The sequence below is a fragment of the Euprymna scolopes genome, chromosome 27, assembly GCF_053919585.1.
Source record: "Euprymna scolopes isolate OS-2025 chromosome 27, ASM5391958v1, whole genome shotgun sequence".
Classification (NCBI taxonomy): Eukaryota; Metazoa; Mollusca; class Cephalopoda; order Sepiida; family Sepiolidae; genus Euprymna; species Euprymna scolopes.
This window is the reverse complement of record NC_136508.1, coordinates 90,206,117-90,230,826: the sequence shown is the minus strand read 5'-3', so window position 1 is coordinate 90,230,826 and position 24,710 is coordinate 90,206,117. Positions and strand designations below refer to the sequence as shown.

Here is a 24,710-nt window from a genome sequence, read left to right as displayed (position 1 = left end):
GCAACAGATTTGATATACGTGTTCCATTTAAGATCAGGAGTAATGGTCAAGCCCAGAAGCTTGTCAAAACTTGAGGCCTCCTGAAGACGAGAGCCATTCATTTCAATTGATGACAAATGTGGATTAAAATGTTGATGATGTAAAGAGAGAAGCTTGGTTTTAGATGCATTAAAAGTAACCAGCCACTCCTTTCCCCATTGTACTACATGCTCAAGATCAGAGGAGAGAGAATTGGAGAGTACTTGCTCGTTTACTGTCTTAGATGTGGTACCATAAACGGTAGTGTCGTCAGCATAAATGTCTACAAATGATGTAAGGATATGATTTGGAAGATCATTAATGTAGATCAGGAAAAGAGTTGGGCCCAGGATGGATCCCTGAGGGACACCGGCATTAATACTGTGAGCTTCTGATTTTTGCCCCTCAACTACTACTCTTATGAACCTATCAGAAAGAAATGATTTAATAATTGAGAAGACTTTTCCAGCTATACCATAGCTAGCGATCTTATGAAGTAAACCTTTATGCCATACCCTATCAAAGGCTTTAGATATGTCAAGAGCAATTGCCCTAGAAAGATTTCCACCGTCGAGAGATTTGCTAATCCTATGCGATATAACTGTAAGGACATCTGCTGTAGATCTAGCAGAACGGAAACCATATTGAGTGTCACTAAGAAGGTTATTTTTGTTGAGATGTTTGATTACTTCTGTATTTAACACAGATTCTAGCAACTTACTCATGACGCACAGGAGACTTATTGGCCTGTACTGAGAGGGGGATGAGCGATCACCTGAATTCTTAAATACAGGGCATACTGATGAGATTTTCCAGGGAGATGGGAAACTATTCTCCTTAAGACAACGTTTAAACAGTTTTGTAAGACATTGTAGCATTTTAGAATTTTAGACATTGTAGCATTTTAGAATTTTAGATATTGTAGCATTTTAGAATTTTAGATATTGTAGCGTTTTAGAATTTTAGAACTTTAGACATTGTAGCATTTTAGAATTTTAGACATTGTAGCATTTTAGAATTTTAGACATTGTAGCATTTTAGAATTTTAGACATTGTAGCATTGTAGAATTTTAGACATTGTTGCATTTTAGAATTTAAGACATTGTAGCATTTTAGAATTTTAGACATCGTAGCATTTTAACATTTTTGGCATTGTAGCATTTTAGGGATTGTAGCATTTTTGCATTTTTGGCATTGTAGCATTTTAGAATTTTAGACATTGTAGCATTTTAGAATTTTAGACATTGTAGCATTTTAGCATTTTAGGGATTGTAGCATTTTAGCATTTTTGGCATTGTAGCATTTTAGAATTTTAGACATTGTAGCATTTTAGCCATTGTAGCATTTTAGCATTTTAGGCATTGTAGCATTTTAGAATTTTAGACATTGTAGCATTTTAGAATTTTAGACATTGTAGCATTTTAGAATTTTAGACATTGTAGCATTTTAGAATTTTAGACATTGTAACATTTTTGAATTTTAGATATTGTAGCATTTTAGAATTTTAGATATTGTAGCGTTTTAGAATTTTAGAACTTTAGACAGTGTAGCATTTTAGAATTTTATACATTGTAGCATTTTAGAATTTTAGACATTGTAGCATTTTAGAATTTTAGACATTGTAGCATTTTAGAATTTTAGACATTGTAGCATTTTAGAATTTTAGACATTGTAGCATTTTAGAATTTTAGACATTGTAGCATTGTAGAATTTTAGAATTTTAGACATTGTTGCATTTTAGAATTTTAGACATTGTAGCATTTTAGAATTTTAGACATTGTAGCATTTTAGAACTTTAGACATTGTATCATTTTAGAACTTTAGACAGTGTAGCATTTTAGAATTTTAGACATTGTAGCATTTTAGACATTGTAGCATTTTAGCATTTTAGGCATTGTAGCATTTTAGCATTTTTGGCATTGTAGCATTTTAGAATTTTGGACATTGTAGCATTTTAGAATTTTAGACATTGTAGCATTTTAGAATTTAAGACATTGCAGCATTTTAGACATTGGAGCATTTTAGAATTTTAGACATTGTAGCATTTTAGAATTATAGACATTGTAGCATTTTAGAATTTTAGACATTGTAGCATTTTAGAATTTTAGACACTGTAGCATTTTAGAATTTTAGACATTGCAGCATTTTTGAACTTTAGACATTGTAGCATTTTAGAATTTTAGACATTGTAGCATTTTAGCATTTTAGGCATTGTAGCATTTTAGAATTTTATACATTGTAGCATTTTAGAATTTTAGACATTGTAGCATTTAAGAATTTTAGACATTGTAGCATTTTAGAATTTTAGACATTGTAGCATTTTAGAATTTTAAACATTGTAGCATTTTAGAATTTTAGACATTGCAGCATTTTAGAACTTTAGACATTGTAGCATTTTAGAATTTTAGACATTGTAGCATTTTAGAATTTTAGAATTTTATACATTGTAGCATTTTAGAATTTTATACATTGTAGCATTTTAGAATTTTAGACATTGTAGCATTTTAGAATTTTAGACATTGTAGCATTTTAGAATTTAAGACATTGTAGCGTTTTAGAATTTTATACACTGTAGCATTTTAGAACTTAAGACATTGTAGCGTTTTAGAATTTTAGACATTGTAGCATTTTAGAATTTTAGACATTGTAGCATTTTAGAACTTTAGACATTGTAACATTTTAGAACTTTAGACATTATAGCATTTTAGAACTTTAGACATTGTAGCATTTTAGCATTTTAGACATTGTAGCATTTTAGCATTTTAGACATTGTAGCATTTTAGCATTTTAGGCGTTTTAGAATTTTAGACATTGTAGCATTTTAGAATTTTAGACATTTTAGCATTTTAGAATTTTAGACATTGTAGCATTTTAGAATTTTAGACATTGTAGCATTTTAGAATTTTAGACATTGTAGCATTTTAGAATTTTAGATATTGTAGCATTTTAGAATTTTAGATATTGTAGCGTTTTAGAATTTTAGAACTTTAGGCAGTGTAGCATTTTAGAATTTTATACATTTTAGCATTTTAGAATTTTAGACATTGTAGCATTTTAGAATTTTAGACATTTTAGCATTTTAGAATTTTAGACATTGTAGCATTTTAGAATTTTAGACATTGTAGCATTTTAGAATTTTATACATCGTAGCATTTTAGAATTTTAGACATTGTAGCATTGTAGAATTTTAGACATTGTAGCATTTTAGAATTTTAGACATTGTAGCATTTTAGAATTTTAGACATTGTAGCATTTTAGAATTTTAGACATTGTAGCATTTTAGCATTTTTGGCATTGTAGCATTTTAGGGATTGTAGCATTTTTGCATTTTTGGCATTGTAGCATTTTAGAATTTTAGACATTGTAGCATTTTAGAATTTTAGACATTGTAGCATTTTAGCATTTTAGGGATTGTAGCATTTTAGCATTTTTGGCATTGTAGCATTTTAGAATTTTAGACATTGTAGCATTTTAGCATTTTAGACATTGTAGCATTTTAGCATTTTAGGCATTGTAGCATTTTAGAATTTTATACATTGTAGCATTTTAGAATTTTAGACATTGTAGCATTTTAGCATTTTAGGCATTGTAGCATTTTAGAATTTTAGACATTTTAGCATTTTAGAATTTTAGACATTGTAGCATTTTAGAATTTTAGACATTTTAGCATTTTAGAATTTTAGACATTGTAGCATTTTAGAATTTTAGACATTGTAGCATTTTAGAATTTTATACATCGTAGCATTTTAGAATTTTAGACATTGTAGCATTGTAGAATTTTAGACATTGTAGCATTTTAGAATTTTAGACATTGTAGCATTTTAGAATTTTAGACATTGTAGCATTTTAGAATTTTAGACATTGTAGCATTTTAGCATTTTTGGCATTGTAGCATTTTAGGGATTGTAGCATTTTTGCATTTTTGGCATTGTAGCATTTTAGAATTTTAGACATTGTAGCATTTTAGAATTTTAGACATTGTAGCATTTTAGCATTTTTGGCATTGTAGCATTTTAGAATTTTAGACATTGTAGCATTTTAGCATTTTAGACATTGTAGCATTTTAGCATTTTAGGCATTGTAGCATTTTAGAATTTTATACATTGTAGCATTTTAGAATTTTAGACATCGTAGCATTTTAACATTTTTGGCATTGTAGCATTTTAGGGATTGTAGCATTTTTGCATTTTTGGCATTGTAGCATTTTAGAATTTTAGACATTGTAGCATTTTAGAATTTTAGACATTGTAGCATTTTAGCATTTTAGGGATTGTAGCATTTTAGCATTTTTGGCATTGTAGCATTTTAGAATTTTAGACATTGTAGCATTTTAGCCATTGTAGCATTTTAGCATTTTAGGCATTGTAGCATTTTAGAATTTTAGACATTGTAGCATTTTAGAATTTTAGACATTGTAGCATTTTAGAATTTTAGACATTGTAGCATTTTAGAATTTTAGACATTGTAACATTTTTGAATTTTAGATATTGTAGCATTTTAGAATTTTAGATATTGTAGCGTTTTAGAATTTTAGAACTTTAGACAGTGTAGCATTTTAGAATTTTATACATTGTAGCATTTTAGAATTTTAGACATTGTAGCATTTTAGAATTTTAGACATTGTAGCATTTTAGAATTTTAGACATTGTAGCATTTTAGAATTTTAGACATTGTAGCATTTTAGAATTTTAGACATTGTAGCATTGTAGAATTTTAGAATTTTAGACATTGTTGCATTTTAGAATTTTAGACATTGTAGCATTTTAGAATTTTAGACATTGTAGCATTTTAGAACTTTAGACATTGTATCATTTTAGAACTTTAGACAGTGTAGCATTTTAGAATTTTAGACATTGTAGCATTTTAGACATTGTAGCATTTTAGCATTTTAGGCATTGTAGCATTTTAGCATTTTTGGCATTGTAGCATTTTAGAATTTTGGACATTGTAGCATTTTAGAATTTTAGACATTGTAGCATTTTAGAATTTAAGACATTGCAGCATTTTAGACATTGGAGCATTTTAGAATTTTAGACATTGTAGCATTTTAGAATTATAGACATTGTAGCATTTTAGAATTTTAGACATTGTAGCATTGTAGCATTTTAGAATTTTAGACACTGTAGCATTTTAGAATTTTAGACATTGTAGCATTTTAGAATTTTAGACACTGTAGCATTTTAGAATTTTAGACATTGCAGCATTTTTGAACTTTAGGCATTGTAGCATTTTAGAATTTTATACATTGTAGCATTTTAGAATTTTAGACATTGTAGCATTTAAGAATTTTAGACATTGTAGCATTTTAGAATTTTAGACATTGTAGCATTTTAGAATTTTAAACATTGTAGCATTTTAGAATTTTAGACATTGCAGCATTTTAGAACTTTAGACATTGTAGCATTTTAGAATTTTAGACATTGTAGCATTTTAGAATTTTAGAATTTTATACATTGTAGCATTTTAGAATTTTAGACATTGTAGCATTTTAGAATTTTAGACATTGTAGCATTTTAGAATTTAAGACATTGTAGCGTTTTAGAATTTTATACACTGTAGCATTTTAGAACTTAAGACATTGTAGCGTTTTAGAATTTTAGACATTGTAGCATTTTAGAATTTTAGACATTGTAGCATTTTAGAACTTTAGACATTGTAACATTTTAGAACTTTAGACATTATAGCATTTTAGAACTTTAGACATTGTAGCATTTTAGCATTTTAGACATTGTAGCATTTTAGCATTTTAGACATTGTAGCATTTTAGCATTTTAGGCGTTTTAGAATTTTAGACATTGAAGCATTTTAGAATTTTAGACATTTTAGCATTTTAGAATTTTAGACATTGTAGCATTTTAGAATTTTAGACATTGTAGCATTTTAGAATTTTAGACATTGTAGCATTTTAGAATTTTAGATATTGTAGCATTTTAGAATTTTAGACATTTTAGCATTTTAGAATTTTAGACATTGTAGCATTTTAGAATTTTAGACATTTTAGCATTTTAGAATTTTAGACATTGTAGCATTTTAGAATTTTATACATTTTAGCATTTTAGAATTTTAGACATTGTAGCATTTTAGAATTTTAGACATTGTAGCATTTTAGAATTTTAGACATTGCAGCATTTTAGAATTTTAGACATTGTAGCATTTTAGAATTTTAGACATTGTAGCATTTTAGAATTTTATACATTTTAGCATTTTAGAATTTTAGACATTGTAGCATTTTAGAATTTTAGATATTTTAGCATTTTAGAATTTTAGACATTGTAGCATTTTAGAATTTTAGACATTTTAGCATTTTAGAATTTTAGACATTGTAGCATTTTAGAATTTTATACATTTTAGCATTTTAGAATTTTAGACATTGTAGCATTTTAGAATTTTAGACATTGTAGCATTTTAGAATTTTAGACATTGCAGCATTTTAGAATTTCAGACATTGTAGCATTTTAGAATTTTAGACATTGTAGCATTTTAGAATTTTATACATTTTAGCATTTTAGAATTTTAGACATTGTAGCATTTTAGAATTTTATACATTTTAGCATTTTAGAATTTTAGACATTGTAGCATTTTAGAATTTTAGACATTGTAGCATTTTAGAATTTTAGACATTGTAGCATTTTAGAATTTTAGACATTGTAGCATTTTAGAATTTTAGACATTTTAGCATTTTAGAATTTTAGACATTGTAGCATTTTAGAATTTTAGACATTTTAGCATTTTAGAATTTTAGACATTGTAGCATTTTAGAATTTTAGACATTGTAGCATTTTAGAATTTTAGACATTTTAGCATTTTAGAATTTTAGACATTGTAGCATTTTAGAATTTTAGACATTTTAGCATTTTAGAATTTTAGACATTGTAGCATTTTAGAATTTTAGACATTGTAGCATTTTAGAATTTTAGACATTTTAGCATTTTAGAATTTTAGACATTGTAGCATTTTAGAATTTTAGACATTTTAGCATTTTAGAATTTTAGACATTGTAGCATTTTAGAATTTTAGACATTGTAGCATTTTAGAATTTTATACATTTTAGCATTTTAGAATTTTAGACATTGTAGCATTTTAGAATTTTATACATTTTAGCATTTTAGAATTTTAGACATTGTAGCATTTTAGAATTTTAGACATTGTAGCATTTTAGAATTTTAGACATTTTAGCATTTTAGAATTTTAGACATTGTAGCATTTTAGAATTTTAGACATTGTAGCATTTTAGAATTTTATACATTTTAGCATTTTAGAATTTTAGACATTGTAGCATTTTAGAATTTTATACATTTTAGCATTTTAGAATTTTAGACATTGTAGCATTTTAGAATTTTAGACATTGTAGCATTTTAGAATTTTAGACATTTTAGCATTTTAGAATTTTAGACATTGTAGCATTTTAGAATTTTAGACATTTTAGCATTTTAGAATTTTAGACATTGTAGCATTTTAGAATTTTAGACATTTTAGCATTTTAGAATTTTAGACATTGTAGCATTTTAGAATTTTAGACATTTTAGCATTTTAGAATTTTAGACATTGTAGCATTTTAGAATTTTAGACATTTTAGCATTTTAGAATTTTAGACATTGTAGCATTTTAGAATTTTAGACATTTTAGCATTTTAGAATTTTAGACATTTTAGCATTTTAGAATTTTAGAATTTTAGCATTTTAGAATTTTAGACATTGTAGCATTTTAGAATTTTAGACATTGTAGCATTGTAGAATTTTAGACATTGTAGCATTTTAGAATTTTAGACATTTTAGCATTTTAGAATTTTAGACATTGTAGCATTTTAGAATTTTAGACATTTTAGCATTTTAGAATTTTAGACATTGTAGCATTTTAGAATTTTAGACATTTTAGCATTTTAGAATTTTAGACATTGTAGCATTTTAGAATTTTAGACATTTTAGCATTTTAGAATTTTAGACATTGTAGCATTTTAGAATTTTAGACATTTTAGCATTTTAGAATTTTAGACATTGTAGCATTTTAGAATTTTAGACATTTTAGCATTTTAGAATTTTAGACATTGTAGCATTTTAGAATTTTAGACATTTTAGCATTTTAGAATTTTAGACATTTTAGCATTTTAGAATTTTAGACATTTTAGCATTTTAGAATTTTAGACATTGTAGCATTTTAGAATTTTAGACATTTTAGCATTTTAGAATTTTAGACATTGTAGCATTTTAGAATGTTAGACATTTTAGCATTTTAGAATTTTAGACATTGTAGCATTTTAGAATTTTAGACATTTTAGCATTTTAGAATTTTAGACATTGTAGCATTTTAGAATTTTAGACATTGTAGCATTTTAGAATTTTATACATTTTAGCATTTTAGAATTTTAGACATTGTAGCATTTTAGAATTTTATACATTTTAGCATTTTAGAATTTTAGACATTGTAGCATTTTAGAATTTTAGACATTGTAGCATTTTAGAATTTTAGACATTTTAGCATTTTAGAATTTTAGACATTGTAGCATTTTAGAATTTTAGACATTTTAGCATTTTAGAATTTTAGACATTGTAGCATTTTAGAATTTTAGACATTGTAGCATTTTAGAATTTTATACATCGTAGCATTTTAGAATTTTAGACATTGTAGCATTGTAGAATTTTAGACATTGTAGCATTTTAGAATTTTAGACATTTTAGCATTTTAGAATTTTAGACATTGTAGCATTTTAGAATTTTAGACATTTTAGCATTTTAGAATTTTAGACATTGTAGCATTTTAGAATTTTAGACATTTTAGCATTTTAGAATTTTAGACATTGTAGCATTTTAGAATTTTAGACATTTTAGCATTTTAGAATTTTAGACATTGTAGCATTTTAGAATTTTAGACATTTTAGCATTTTAGAATTTTAGACATTGTAGCATTTTAGAATTTTAGACATTTTAGCATTTTAGAATTTTAGACATTGTAGCATTTTAGAATTTTAGACATTTTAGCATTTTAGAATTTTAGACATTGTAGCATTTTAGAATTTTAGACATTTTAGCATTTTAGAATTTTAGACATTGTAGCATTTTAGAATTTTAGACATTTTAGCATTTTAGAATTTTAGACATTGTAGCATTTTAGAATTTTAGACATTGTAGCATTTTAGAATTTTATACATTTTAGCATTTTAGAATTTTAGACATTGTAGCATTTTAGAATTTTATACATTTTAGCATTTTAGAATTTTAGACATTGTAGCATTTTAGAATTTTAGACATTGTAGCATTTTAGAATTTTAGACATTTTAGCATTTTAGAATTTTAGACATTGTAGCATTTTAGAATTTTAGACATTTTAGCATTTTAGAATTTTAGACATTTTAGCATTTTAGAATTTTAGACATTGTAGCATTTTAGAATTTTATACATCGTAGCATTTTAGAATTTTAGACATTGTAGCATTGTAGAATTTTAGACATTGTAGCATTTTAGAATTTTAGACATTGTAGCATTTTAGAATTTTAGACATTGTAGCATTTTAGAATTTTAGACATTGTAGCATTTTAGCATTTTTGGCATTGTAGCATTTTAGGGATTGTAGCATTTTTGCATTTTTGGCATTGTAGCATTTTAGAATTTTAGACATTGTAGCATTTTAGAATTTTAGACATTGTAGCATTTTAGCATTTTAGGGATTGTAGCATTTTAGCATTTTTGGCATTGTAGCATTTTAGAATTTTAGACATTGTAGCATTTTAGCATTTTAGACATTGTAGCATTTTAGCATTTTAGGCATTGTAGCATTTTAGAATTTTATACATTGTAGCATTTTAGGATTTTAGACATTGTAGCATTTTAGAATTTTAGACATTGTAGCATTTTAGAATTTTAGATATTGTAGCATTTTAGAATTTTAGATATTGTAGCGTTTTAGAATTTTAGAACTTTAGACAGTGTAGCATTTTAGAACTTTATACATTGTAGCATTTTAGAATTTTAGACATTGTAGCATTTTAGAATTTTAGACATTGTAGCATTTTAGAATTTTAGACATTGTAGCATTTTAGAATTTGAGACATTGTAGCATTGTAGAATTTTAGAATTTTAGACATTGTTGCATTTTAGAATTTTAGACATTGTAGCATTTTAGAATTTTAGACATTGTAGCATTTTAGAATTTTAGACATTGTAGCATTTTAGAACTTTAGACATTGTATCATTTTAGAACTTTAGACAGTGTAGCATTTTAGAATTTTAGACATTTTAGCATTTTAGACATTGTAGCATTTTAGCATTTTAGGGATTGTAGCATTTTAGCATTTTTGGCATTGTAGCATTTAAGAATTTTGGACATTGTAGCATTTTAGAATTTTAGGCATTGTAGCATTTTAGAATTTAAGACATTGCAGCATTTTAGAACTTTAGACATTGTAGCATTTTAGAATTTTAGACATTGTAGCATTTTAGCATTTTAGGGATTGTAGCATTTTAGCATTTTTGGCATTGTAGCATTTTAGAATTTTAGACATTGTAGCATTTTAGAATTTTAGACATTGTAGCATTTTAGAATTTTAGACATTGCAGCATTTTTGAACTTTAGACATTATAGCATTTTAGAATTTTAGACATTGTAGCATTTTAGAATTTTATACATTTTAGCATTTTAGAATTTTAGACATTGTAGCATTTTAGAATTTTAGACATTGTAGCATTTTAGAATTTTAGACATTTTAGCATTTTAGAATTTTAGACATTGTAGCATTTTAGAATTTTAGACATTTTAGCATTTTAGAATTTTAGACATTGTAGCATTTTAGAATTTTAGACATTGTAGCATTTTAGAATTTTATACATCGTAGCATTTTAGAATTTTAGACATTGTAGCATTGTAGAATTTTAGACATTGTAGCATTTTAGAATTTTAGACATTTTAGCATTTTAGAATTTTAGACATTGTAGCATTTTAGAATTTTAGACATTTTAGCATTTTAGAATTTTAGACATTGTAGCATTTTAGAATTTTAGACATTTTAGCATTTTAGAATTTTAGACATTGTAGCATTTTAGAATTTTAGACATTTTAGCATTTTAGAATTTTAGACATTGTAGCATTTTAGAATTTTAGACATTTTAGCATTTTAGAATTTTAGACATTGTAGCATTTTAGAATTTTAGACATTTTAGCATTTTAGAATTTTAGACATTGTAGCATTTTAGAATTTTAGACATTTTAGCATTTTAGAATTTTAGACATTGTAGCATTTTAGAATTTTAGACATTTTAGCATTTTAGAATTTTAGACATTGTAGCATTTTAGAATTTTAGACATTTTAGCATTTTAGAATTTTAGACATTGTAGCATTTTAGAATTTTAGACATTTTAGCATTTTAGAATTTTAGACATTGTAGCATTTTAGAATTTTAGACATTGTAGCATTTTAGAATTTTATACATTTTAGCATTTTAGAATTTTAGACATTGTAGCATTTTAGAATTTTATACATTTTAGCATTTTAGAATTTTAGACATTGTAGCATTTTAGAATTTTAGACATTGTAGCATTTTAGAATTTTAGACATTTTAGCATTTTAGAATTTTAGACATTGTAGCATTTTAGATTTTTGGACATTTTAGCATTTTAGAATTTTAGACATTGTAGCATTTTAGAATTTTAGACATTGTAGCATTTTAGAATTTTATACATCGTAGCATTTTAGAATTTTAGACATTGTAGCATTGTAGAATTTTAGACATTGTAGCATTTTAGAATTTTAGACATTGTAGCATTTTAGAATTTTAGACATTGTAGCATTTTAGAATTTTAGACATTGTAGCATTTTAGCATTTTTGGCATTGTAGCATTTTAGGGATTGTAGCATTTTTGCATTTTTGGCATTGTAGCATTTTAGAATTTTAGACATTGTAGCATTTTAGAATTTTAGACATTGTAGCATTTTAGCATTTTAGGGATTGTAGCATTTTAGCATTTTTGGCATTGTAGCATTTTAGAATTTTAGACATTGTAGCATTTTAGCATTTTAGACATTGTAGCATTTTAGCATTTTAGGCATTGTAGCATTTTAGAATTTTATACATTGTAGCATTTTAGGATTTTAGACATTGTAGCATTTTAGAATTTTAGACATTGTAGCATTTTAGAATTTTAGATATTGTAGCATTTTAGAATTTTAGATATTGTAGCGTTTTAGAATTTTAGAACTTTAGACAGTGTAGCATTTTAGAACTTTATACATTGTAGCATTTTAGAATTTTAGACATTGTAGCATTTTAGAATTTTAGACATTGTAGCATTTTAGAATTTTAGACATTGTAGCATTTTAGAATTTGAGACATTGTAGCATTGTAGAATTTTAGACATTGTTGCATTTTAGAATTTTAGACATTGTAGCATTTTAGAATTTTAGACATTGTAGCATTTTAGAATTTTAGACATTGTAGCATTTTAGAACTTTAGACATTGTATCATTTTAGAACTTTAGACAGTGTAGCATTTTAGAATTTTAGACATTTTAGCATTTTAGACATTGTAGCATTTTAGCATTTTAGGGATTGTAGCATTTTAGCATTTTTGGCATTGTAGCATTTAAGAATTTTGGACATTGTAGCATTTTAGAATTTTAGACATTGTAGCATTTTAGAATTTAAAACATTGCAGCATTTTAGAACTTTAGACATTGTAGCATTTTAGAATTTTAGACATTGTAGCATTTTAGCATTTTAGGGATTGTAGCATTTTAGCATTTTTGGCATTGTAGCATTTTAGAATTTTAGACATTGTAGCATTTTAGAATTTTAGACATTGTAGCATTTTAGAATTTTAGACATTGCAGCATTTTTGAACTTTAGACATTGTAGCATTTTAGAATTTTAGACATTGTAGCATTTTAGCATTTTAGGCATTGTAGCATTTTAGAACTTTAGACATTGTAGCATTTTAGAATTTTAGACATTGTAGCATTTTAGAATTTTATACACTGTAGCATTTTAGAACTTTAGACATTGTAGCGTTTTAGAATTTTAGACATTGTAGCATTTTAGAATTTTAGACATTGTAGTATTTTAGAATTTTAGACTTTGTAGCATTTTAGACATGGTAGCATTTTAGAATTTTAGACATTATAGCGTTTTAGAATTTTATACATTGTAGCATTTTAGAACTTTAGACATTGTAGCGTTTTAGAATTTTATACATTGCAGCATTTAAGAATTTTACACATTGTAGCATTTTAGAATTTTAGACATTGTAGCATTTTAGAACTTTAGACATTGTTGCAGTTTAGAACTTTAGACATTGTAGCGTTTTTGAATTTTAGACATTGGAGCATTTTAGAATTTTAGACATTGTAGCATTTTAGAATTATAGACATTGTAGCATTTTAGAATTTTAGACATTGTAGCATTGTAGCATTTTAGAATTTTAGACACTGTAGCAGTTTAGAATTTTAGACATTGTAGCATTTTAGAATTTTAGACATTGTAGCATTTTAGAATTTTAGACATTGTAGCATTTTAGAATACTAACCAAAAGTTATTATCCTCCTCATGGAAATAAATTGTAGTGATTACACATAGTTTTCCAACCTTGCCAGTTAAACATCTGATTAGTAAACATTACTACAATGTTAAAGTAGTCTGAAAATGATGATTATTCACCATTTTAGATTTAATTAATGTGCGAAAGTTTAAATTGAAAAATAATTGTTTGTGCTTTTTCCGGCAAGATTTTCAAGGTGTCCATAAAATGAAAGTCGAATAAAACAAAAGGAAAATATCATTTTTAGCCAAGGGTGTTAGTCTAAAATTCTCACAATATTAGTAAAAAGTATTCCTATTATAATTATCTGTATCTTGTTTTTGTTTCGTTTTTTTTTAATTTATTATTTTGCATTAAAACAAATCCATCTACTACAGATCTATGACTTTGTCAGTAGTAATAACTGCTCAAATAGGGTAAACACATGAGCATTCTTTGGTAGAGAGAACGTATAGAATAGTTAAGAATACATTCACATCCGTTGTTAAGTTAAGAATTGTTTTCTATATAGTAACTATGCTATTTAGAAACTCATGTTTAAAATGGAGATGGGACTTTATTAACTATTCTGTTCCTATATCGTTTTCTTTTGCATAACAACTGTTAATTATTTTCAATTATTTATGAAATATTCAAATAGCATTTTGCCAACTAATGACAAATGCAAATCGGCTTTGTTTTAAATGAGAAATGCATCTTTAGTTGTTTCATTACTTTAAATCAATTAAAAGGAAAACATTCGAGAAAAATATTTAGACCCCCCCCCCATATATTTAATATATGTCCCTCCCACAAACACACTAAGTGCATTTTTTGTTTGCGAAATATATGCAGGCATGAGAAGGTTTTGGAGTAATTCGAAAAAGAAAAAAGAAAAAAAGAAGTCACTAATTAAATATTTAGAAATTTAAAAAGAATCAGAATCAGAAATTGTATCAGATTGGGAATTTAAGACAGAATCGGTAATTGAATCGGGATCGGCAAAAAATTTTGAATCATTCCATCACTACTATACACACTCACACACACACACACACACACACACACACACATATATATATATATATATATATATATATATATATATATATACAAGCAAAAGTACCCGTCATTGACTGGGTTCAAAAACAGCTTACAGAAAATGGACTCTGATTTATCAAAGTATGATAGGTTATGAAAAGGAAGGGTTGTAAACAGATAGCTTTGAATTTAGGGTATCGAAACCAAAGCAAAATATGATGAAAGTAACAATAAAATAGATAAACCCCATGATTTATTATACCATACCTGTTCACACTGAAACACTTATCACAATATTCTGTGGATCTATATTAAAAAACCTTGTTAAGCTTTGTGACATATTTCCATTCTATGGAGGTCAGGCGCGAACGAACACCCCATAATTTTATGATACCATATTTCTTCAAACTGAAACATAATTATCAAAGTATACTTACGCAGATAGATATGAAAAGTCTTTATTAAAGTTTGTGCCTATTTCCATTCTATGGAGGTCACGCATGAACGCAGACCCCACAATTTTATTATACCATCCCTATTTAAGTTAAAACATACTTATCAAAGTATTCTTATGTACATCTATATCAAAAACACTTGTAAACGTTTTTTTTTTTTTTTTAATTTTTTATTTCTATACTTTGTGGATCAAGCATGTACGCAGACCCCACAATTTTAATGAATCATCATTATGCCAGATCAAACATACCCATTCCTGTGTCTCGATACATCTTCTATCAATATATGTGATCAGTTTTCTATAATAGTCAACCATATAGGAGCCTATTCGTGACCAGACACACACAAAGACGTTCAGCTTTATATTATCTATCTATATATCTATAAAAGAGAACGTGTGTGCGTGTGTGTATGTGTATTTCCCTACGCAATAACTCTGTCAATTGTAAGTCTACAGACTCGAAATTTGATATACAGGGTACTCAGATTAGGGAAAATCTATGTGATCGGTTTTCAGCCAGAAATTTGGCTGTTAAGGAGTCAAAGTTCAACGATATGACCGTTGAGAACTCTATCAAACTCCTCCGACAATTTGGGGTCTACACATTTTAAATTTTAGATATAGGTTCCTTGGACATGGATCTAACTCAATAACTTGATTGGAGCCCAAAACAATAAATGTTAAGAGGTCATAATAGGGGTCAAAGTTAAAAAATTTGACCGTTTTTTTGTTTTGTTTTTTTTTCGCTCAGCATATACCTCCGGGCAACGCCGGGCACCCATGCTAGTATATCTATAAAAGTGAACGTGTGTGTGTGTGTGTGTGTGTGTACATTTCCCTACGCAATAACACTGTCAATTTTTAGTCTACAGACTCGAAATTTGATATACAGGGTACTGAGATTTGGGAAAATCGAAAAAGGGGTCATAATAGGGGTCAAAGTTAAAAAAAATTGACCGCATTTTTTTTTTTTGCTTCACATACACCCCCAAATACGCCGGGCACCCATGCTAGTGAATATATATATATATATATATATATATATATATAGTAATTTATAAAATATATATGGCGATTAAGCTACACTGAATATTCTGCGTTTCATCCACTATAGAATTCGTCAGGCTTATGCGCGAATTCTGTGGTTGCTTCTTGTTTTTATATATGTTGAGGATTTCTACATATATAAAAACAAGAAGCAACCACAGAATTCGCGCATAAGCCTGACGAATCCTATAGTGGATGAAACGCAGAATGTAGCTTAATCGCCATATATATTTTATAAATTACTAACTAGCTCTACCTACGTATTGAGCACTTTGGAGTAAATACTTAAAGTTTACGCATAAATCTATACTTTCGTATATTAGGTTTATGTGAGTAAATGAAGTAGTTATATATATATATATATATATATATATATTTGAGGTTGCTATTTTTCAAAAGTAGGGTAACCAATGAAATATAACAAGGTTAATTCAAGAGTGCTCAATACAGAAGAAGAGCAAGTTACATTTTCAATTTGTAATCTGCGTTCTCACTTGCTAATTACTCCCCAATAATCCCAATTAAATTCGACTCCAACATGACCCACATACAATATCTGACAGTTAAATACCTACACATCCAAATCTCCTCAAGTTCAACATTCACTAAATCCAAAACCACACTATTCCTGAGAAAAACCATGTATAAAATAAGAGAAAAAAAAAAAACTTGCAAAAACACTTGAAAACAAATTTTCTACATAGTATAAATACTTAATAGTCCCACCCATCCACCACAGAGTTGATATTTGGCATATGCATGTTTGTCAAACCCCTAATAATCTTTTTCCCCTCAAATTGCGTTAAAAATATTAACCCTCAACATAAATATTAAACTAATATTCAACTTAGTGGTATACGTGCTGCTCGCTGCCTATCTGTTAACTTTGATATTAATGAAAATGGGATAACATCTGCTACAGCTTGAACACAATTATCTCGTAAATATACACCGCAAACATTAACCCTTTGTCTCTCTAAAACCAATAGTTAAATTTCCACTATAGTGAAACGCTCTAATAAACTCTTTAAAATTGTTAACCTCAATCTTGACACATCTTTTACATACTAAGTGTGACCAAAATCTAAATGATAAATGTACACGACACTATATGATATAGACGTTGAAAATAACTCCAGATAACACCTGTATACATCTACTCCAGGTGGTTATGTAACATATCAGTATATGGATACATGTGTATACATAGTCTTCTGCGTGCACAAGATCCGTGGGTATTAATATTTACAAATAATTAATATAACCCTCAGTAAAGTTATATCATTGCTAATTAGTAGCAAATAACTGGGGAGAAATTCCTAACCACCCTTCTTTTTAAATAATCATTATCGCTGCCAGAAAAAAATGACTGCATTTTACCATCATAAGTTTAGTAATGACATATATTTTGAGTTTTATAATTACTATCATTACTAACAGTTTTAATAACAAATTTACAAATATACCAATTAATAAACCAAAATTAAATGAACAAATGAAATAGTAATTAATATTATTACAAAAAAAATCCTTCTTTTGCTTAAAGTTGATTTTCGTTTTTCATTAAGAATTCAACTTTCGAAAATAAGCGTTATTACCTGAAGAGGTCTCTACTAGAAGACCGAAACATGCTCATTACTGTGTAGCAACAAATTACTGCTTATGTAAAAACAAATTGAATGCATATATATATATATATATATATATATATATATATATATATATATATATATATATATATATGCATATATACACCTAGGGGATCGGACAATAGGACACCGGACAAAATTCAGATAAAATCCCAAATGAATCAAAAACATTAAAAATCAGTTTATATTTTTATTTTGATTTAATTAAATTTAGGAGAATTAGACACCAGGGATTAAAAGATTTTGTTAATAGTTTGAAAAAAAATCAATTACTCCGTGATTGTTCGAAACTTAGCAGAAATTCGGCAGTATTTAAACTATCGAATAGAAAGCCACTTAAATAACATTTGAGGTGTAGGTGTAGTTCCCATTTAAAATTATATCCCCTGATATGACGATAATAAAACTTGTTTACAGTCGATTTTTATTCCGTACTTGCTTAATGTTTCTACAATTACAAAATTACGTAATTTTAGGTTGCTAATTTTCCGTTGTATTATTTGATTAACAGTGATGTTTGAAATTATTTTTCTTGACAAAAATATTTTGTTTAATTTTTCAAGAAAAGAGGTGGCTTGTTACTTTTAATGCATTTAAAACCAAACTTTTATCTTTACATCATCAACGCTCTGATCCCCATCTAGCATCAATTGAAATGAATGGCTCTCGTCTTGGGGCGGCCTCATGTTTTGACAAGCTTCTGGGCTTGACCTTTACACCTGATCTGAAATGGAACACATACATTAAATCTGTTGCCAAGGCCGCTGGAAAAATGGTCGGATCCTTCTATCGATCCAGTAGATATCTCACCGCTGATGCAATTCTCTATCTATATAAGAGCCAGGTACGTCCAAGGATGGAGTACTGTTGCCACATCTGGGCAGGAGCTGCTAGAAAGGACTTATCCTGCCTTGATAGAGTTCAAAATAGATTTCATAGCCTCATATGGGATGTCCTTTTCTCTTACCTGCAATCTCTATCTCACAGAAGAGATGTTGCAAGTTTGTCTCTGCTCTATCGCTATTTTCATGGCAAGTGCTCGACTGAGCTCCAATCTATGGTCCCCCTCGCCAAACTTTCACAAAAAACACCTGTCTAGCAGAAAACACTATCAATAATTTCCCCCGCTCTTTATCTGTGCCTAAAACTAAACGTAGATTCCATGAACAAAGCTTCTTTCTTAGAACTGTACGCCTATGGAATTGCCTTCCATTTTCTTGCTTTCCAAGCTGACTACAATATGGTTGTCTGCAAGTCTAACATAAACAAGTTTTTTATGAGCCGTTCCATATGAGTTAACAAATTTACCGGATATCGATTACTAATGATTATTATATTGTCCAATTGTCTACTGTACATTCTTTAACCCTTATCCTTGGGTGAACTCTTGGCCTTGATAAGTGGTGATTCCTATGTAAAAAAAATAGTTACATCGTGTTACATACAGTGGGGTTAAAACTGTAGCACACGTTGGAGATATGACATGACCGTCTTGAGGAATGATACTGCTCCTCATTGGGGAAGCTAAAATCCCCTAAAACCCTGAGTAAGGTCGGGTAAATATGCTGAGATTGTCCGTTAAACATTGGTTGAATCCCGGACAGTGACAGGTGACCTATAAAAAGGGGCGAGTTTATTGTGCTTTGTAAAAACAGACAGATATTTTTATTGTTTAAAACAATGAGAGGAAATGTTAGAATAATGTTGAATGGAATTGGGCATTTGTCTGGCCTAAGGAAACACTTGCTCAGACATCCGGACTCTCTGAGTGACAGGGGTTGACCTTTTGAGGGCGTGTGAGAGAGATTTAATTTTGGTCCCAGATTCACACACACAAAGGAGTCGGGTATTTCCTGTTTGACGTGTTGGATGCTGGTTGGCTGGGCGAATTGTCCGACCAACCCCATTATCTTAGTATAAAAATGAATACCCGGGCTGAAATACACACATTGAAGCCAGATCTTGAGAAAACACATGCACCAGGAACACCACAGACCATCTTGGCCACCATCGTAAGAATGAAGAATAAGATTTTTGGAGAATCTTGAGGTTTTTGACATAATCAAACTGAACGATGTATATATGTAAAAACTTGTTATTTTTGTGAAATTAACTTTTTCATAGTTAGAACCTTGGAGTCTGTTTTTTCTTTCCTGGCGTGCATGCAAGCTAATTGATTTTCAGCAGAATTGACACGAAACTTGAGATTCTATGTGAAGATCTTCCGCGAGAAGACGATCACAACCATTTTATTTTCGATGAGGTCAGAGGCCATCTGCTGACCTGAGCGAGAGGTCTTTACATTTGGTGCTATGACCAGGATTCAATCAACGTTTAACAGACAATCTTGGCATATTTACCCGGCCTTACTCAGGGTTTTAGAGGATTTTAACCTCCTCAATCGGGAGCAGTATCGCTCCTCAAGACGGTAGTTTAACTAACAATCTTGTTAAGATTTCTTTGTCACAGTCTGAATAAAAATTAAGCATTTAAGCATATTTGGAGTTATTTCGTTTAACTGGACATTCTCGCATCACACAAAAGTAATTCCTCACCACCTTGTTTTATCAAATTTAAGCCATTCCCAGTGAGTGTTAAGCAGCATGTTTTGTTGTTAAAATATTTCAGTCAATATTCGTATGATATCATTACTTGGTTGTCTGGGCAGAATATAGTTTGCACATTTTTTGTGTTCTGCAGCATCAAATTTTCCTAATAAAAATGGAACCTTTTTCACAATCCTTTTAAGATTTCTTCATACTTTTGTTAATAAGCCTAAAAAGTTACTTCTGGCTTGTAAATTTGTCTATTGACGTTATTATTAAATCTTAGAAGGATGTGTCTGAATTGCCTGCATTATTTTTTTTTAGTAATATATTTCAGTAATTATTTTAAATTGCTGTTGGTTATTGTGTCATTGAATTTTTGATTTTTGAATATCTGTCGGTCTCATATTCCCATTAAATTTCTTGTTTAAGAAGTTCAAGTATACAACTTCTTAGATATTTCATGTATTTTTCAATACTTTCACTTATTTTGTTATCAAATCTGTTTTCAGTTTGTAGTTGTTTTGGCAATCTGTAGTGAATTTTATATCAAATCTCTTGAGACTGTCTGTAGATCAGTTGGTGATTTGTAGTGAGTCTAAATCGAATCTGTTATTGTCAGATCTGTTGTATCGTCGAGTGGAAAACAATATAGATAGAAAATATAGAATAGATTTATTCGGTTAGGTAGAAGTCTGTGTCAGGTAACAGCAACTGGTAAGTTAGTTAATAAGTAAACCGTTAAGTGTTCACATTCCAACTCACAGTTTCAACTGACTCCAAACAGTTTTGCTCTTATTAATTCAAGCCACATCACATTTTGATTAAAAATCATTTGGAAATTTTACCTTACATACACTCTAATAATGAAAACTTTTATTAGTTAAAATTATATTACACTTACTAATTTTATTTTAACTTAAGATGGATTTGAGGTTAAAAAATTATTTTGAAAAGAAATAACAAAGCAAAAACTTTCTTTGTCCACAACATCAGTAGATTGGAAAACATGATTTACAAAAGTATAATACTGTCTAAAACTGTGATTAGGACTTCTTTATAGCATGCAGTGATTGCATCCTCTCACAGTTCTGCTGTGCGGTCCATTTTCCACTCACCACAACATTTTATACCAAATTAATATTCCTTGCCCGAGTAACCAGCCCCTTTAGATATTAACCTATTGTCCAAGGGGACTCTAATAATAGAAATGTAGAATTTGCAGCAAATGACGTTTTATATTTGCCATTTAAATTTACTTTTAATTTGTCATTTTTCGTTACGATTTTATTTAACTTATTTGCAATACAAATCTATTAAACTTTCTTTTTATTATTTGAATTTTGGAAACAGTTTCTATTCTTAATTCACATCCAAATCTGCAAAAGATCTTTCGATCTGAAAAATCTGTTATAGATGACTATCCACTCTTTTTATGTTTACATTGTTTAATGATGATTCACTATCCCTGTTTTTAATTATTAAATATGACTTTATGATTATAGTATCTTGTTTAAATTCAAATGAAGAACTGACAGAAAGTTGTCTTTTCTTTTAATAGTGTATATTTGAATTCCAATTATTGGCTCATTTTGTACAAAGGTAAAAAAAAAGGGGGAAAATATACGAAACAAGTTAAAGAAGTATTATCTCTTAGTACATGTGTCCTTTCTGCCAACCAAACAAATACGAAATCTATAAATGGAATTACTGTCGCAACATGTTAAAAATATAAATTTCTGAGAAATGTCTTTTGGGAATATGTACTATGTCGAATAATCAGTTAATGCATTCAGTTAGAAAGTTGAATGAAAAATATGATTCAGAAAAACTTACATCAATCATTGTATATTTAAAAAAAAAACTTTTCGTTTTGTTGTAAATAAAAATGATTAGCAGCAAATTAAAAAATCTATCTTTGTTTTTTTTTTTAACGATTTTCAAGTTTCAAGACAAATACTAGTATAAACATATCTAAAAAAATGATTTCTATTAACATTTCGTTTCAGTTTGTGAAATTTTAAATGTTTGATAAATATTGCTTAAAAGTATTTTGTACTTACTTTCATGCTAAAATATGTGTCGGAAGGACTTTCTGTAATAGTGAAAGTTGCTTGATAAAGTGCCGGGCTCCGTTTTGCAGGGATGTCTTCTTGCCAAGCAATCGAATATGAAACTCTACATGAAGAAAAAAAAGTCAAACACATAATTATGTTTCAGAATTTTTATAATCAGAATTGATAATTTGGATTATTCAAATTATTTTCATCTTGTTTATTTTCACAACATTTTAACCAATGTAAAACCTGACTTTCTTCGAGTTTATCTTTTTGAACTCTGAAATGTTGAACTCCGTAAACCTTTATAGAATTTCAAATTGAACATATGGAGACATGTTGTTCTGAACCAATCAGCTATAATCAGTTAGAAATATTAAGTATTTTTTATTTTCATTCCTAGTTATTACTGTGTGAATTGAATCTTTAATCACAAATTAGAACTCAACGTTTTTATCTATTGCGCTTCCATAGTCGAGTATGAAGTTTAGGAGTTTTAAACCTAAGTAGCTAATTGATTGGCTAATCAAAAGCTCTCCAGATCTAAACATGGATCGGCAGTTCAAAAGATTGAAGCTTAGTCATACTGCTAAAGGCCTAAAACTCCTACTGCCCTGTGGTACCATAATCTGTCTTGAATTCAACTGTCTACTTCAAATATCCATAAATAATCAACCTCTTGTTGTTTGCAAATGAATTGATTTTATTTCAATGATTTTTTTCTTTCATTTTGGCTATATATTAATCATAAACTTCATCTTCATTCACCTGTAACGTTGTTGTTATTCTTCTTCAACAGCGTTGCTACATTTTTACATTCGGACCCAACACATTGTGTCTGAGACAGTCACAAAGAAACAAACAAAAGGAAGAAATTCAATTCGGCTTTCTTTTCAGTATTAACAAAAAACATTTATTACCAAACAATACAGTTCCTCTTGCCGTGTTGTGCCAAACTCTGCCGTGTTGAATACCTGCTTTAAAAATCTCATACCACCACTTGACCACACGTTCATCTCACTCAATCACTCCTTGCTGGTCCTCTGCTGTCCACATGTGTCCTTTTTTTCTTTGCTTTTCTTTATCTTATCTTCTTATGCTGTCCACGTCACTTCACACACTGGTTTGGTCATTTGCATATGTGTCATGCAGCTGCTGCTACAAGTGCTAGCGGTTCTGTTATATCCATTCACATGACCCCCACCCCAATTCTTTACAAAAATTTGTTAAAACCTGCGCTGAGGTAAAAAAAGAAAACAAGAAAAGAAAGCTCAAAAGTTCACACAAAAACTAACTAAATAAAAAAAAAACTAAAAAAATAAATGAATCCAAATAAAATGTCTTAGTGTTTGTTCAACCGTTTCATTTTACTTTTTTTTCTCCCATCAGAAATTCCTTCCTTTTTTTATTATTTATTTTTTGATTTGTTAAAAAAAAGTTCATACAATATTTTTCTAATTATTTAAACACAGCGTTTAACCCCTCCCCCCTTAGTTACCTGTTTCAATAGCGAGAACAATGTAATATTCATCTCACAATAAATATAGCAACAATGGTAGTTTGCCCAGGCATAAAACCAAACTGTATTTTTTCTATGCTTACCTGATTTCTTATTTGCTGCACAATTATTCTATCACTTGCGAGATCTGATCCATCAAATTTAAGCCTCTGTAATTATCTCTATTGATTGCTTTCGCTTTACCCTTGTGATAATTCACGATTATTATGTTATGTTCATTGGTTAATATCGAAATGAGGATGACACAGAGCTAAGTGAAGCAGAAAATTTATTGAGCGACCATCTTACGTCTTCCTCCTTTTGTAGGAGAGTTATATAAAAAAGGAAGAGGATTAGAGAGAAAAGTAGCGGCGGTGGTGGTCTGGTTACATGTAACATCGCCTCCAATCAGAGAGGATGTTCTTTTTGTCTTCTTCTTAGATGGAAGAGTAAGGATAGGGTTTTGTATGGCAACATGGGGAAAGTGAATTGTTCATTTGTTGTAGCGTGCAGGTTTTTGAATAGTATATCCTGAACATGTTAGCTGTCAATCTTTTCATAAATGCTTTCTTCAGCTGACTCGTTTTCCTGTGCAATTCTTTCCTTTTGTGGTATAGGTTTGTCAAGCTGTATTTGAGACTAAGGGTAAGCATCAGCTGCGTGTGTAGTCTGATCGTGTCTTGGGAAAGAGTGTTTTGATTTGGGTGTTTTGCGCAGGAATCGCCTGTTTCAATGGTATAGTTGTCTGTCTCTTGCCTCTACTTCATATGACCTACCAGTCATTCGCTTTTGGACTTGCTTCCCTTCACTCTCTTGTGTAGGGATTGGATGGCTGGACTCAAACATTGTCACCAATGTTGAGGCCTTTAAACTTTCCCTGTCTCAAGGTGTCTGAGC

General features: G+C 28.8%; 1 protein-coding gene across 4 annotated transcripts in view; it reads right to left on the bottom strand.

The window, feature by feature from the left end:
- LOC145248972 (beta-galactosidase-1-like protein 2) overlaps positions 1-24,710 on the bottom strand; it is a 1,883,914-nt gene that overhangs the window by 357,896 nt on the left and 1,501,308 nt on the right. For all 4 annotated transcript variants that reach the window (XM_080110785.1, XM_080110782.1, XM_080110784.1 and 1 more), the window contains one exon: positions 22,322-22,436. In XM_080110785.1, the coding sequence (XP_079966911.1) occupies positions 22,322-22,436 (115 nt within the window). The remainder of the gene's footprint in view (positions 1-22,321; positions 22,437-24,710) is intronic.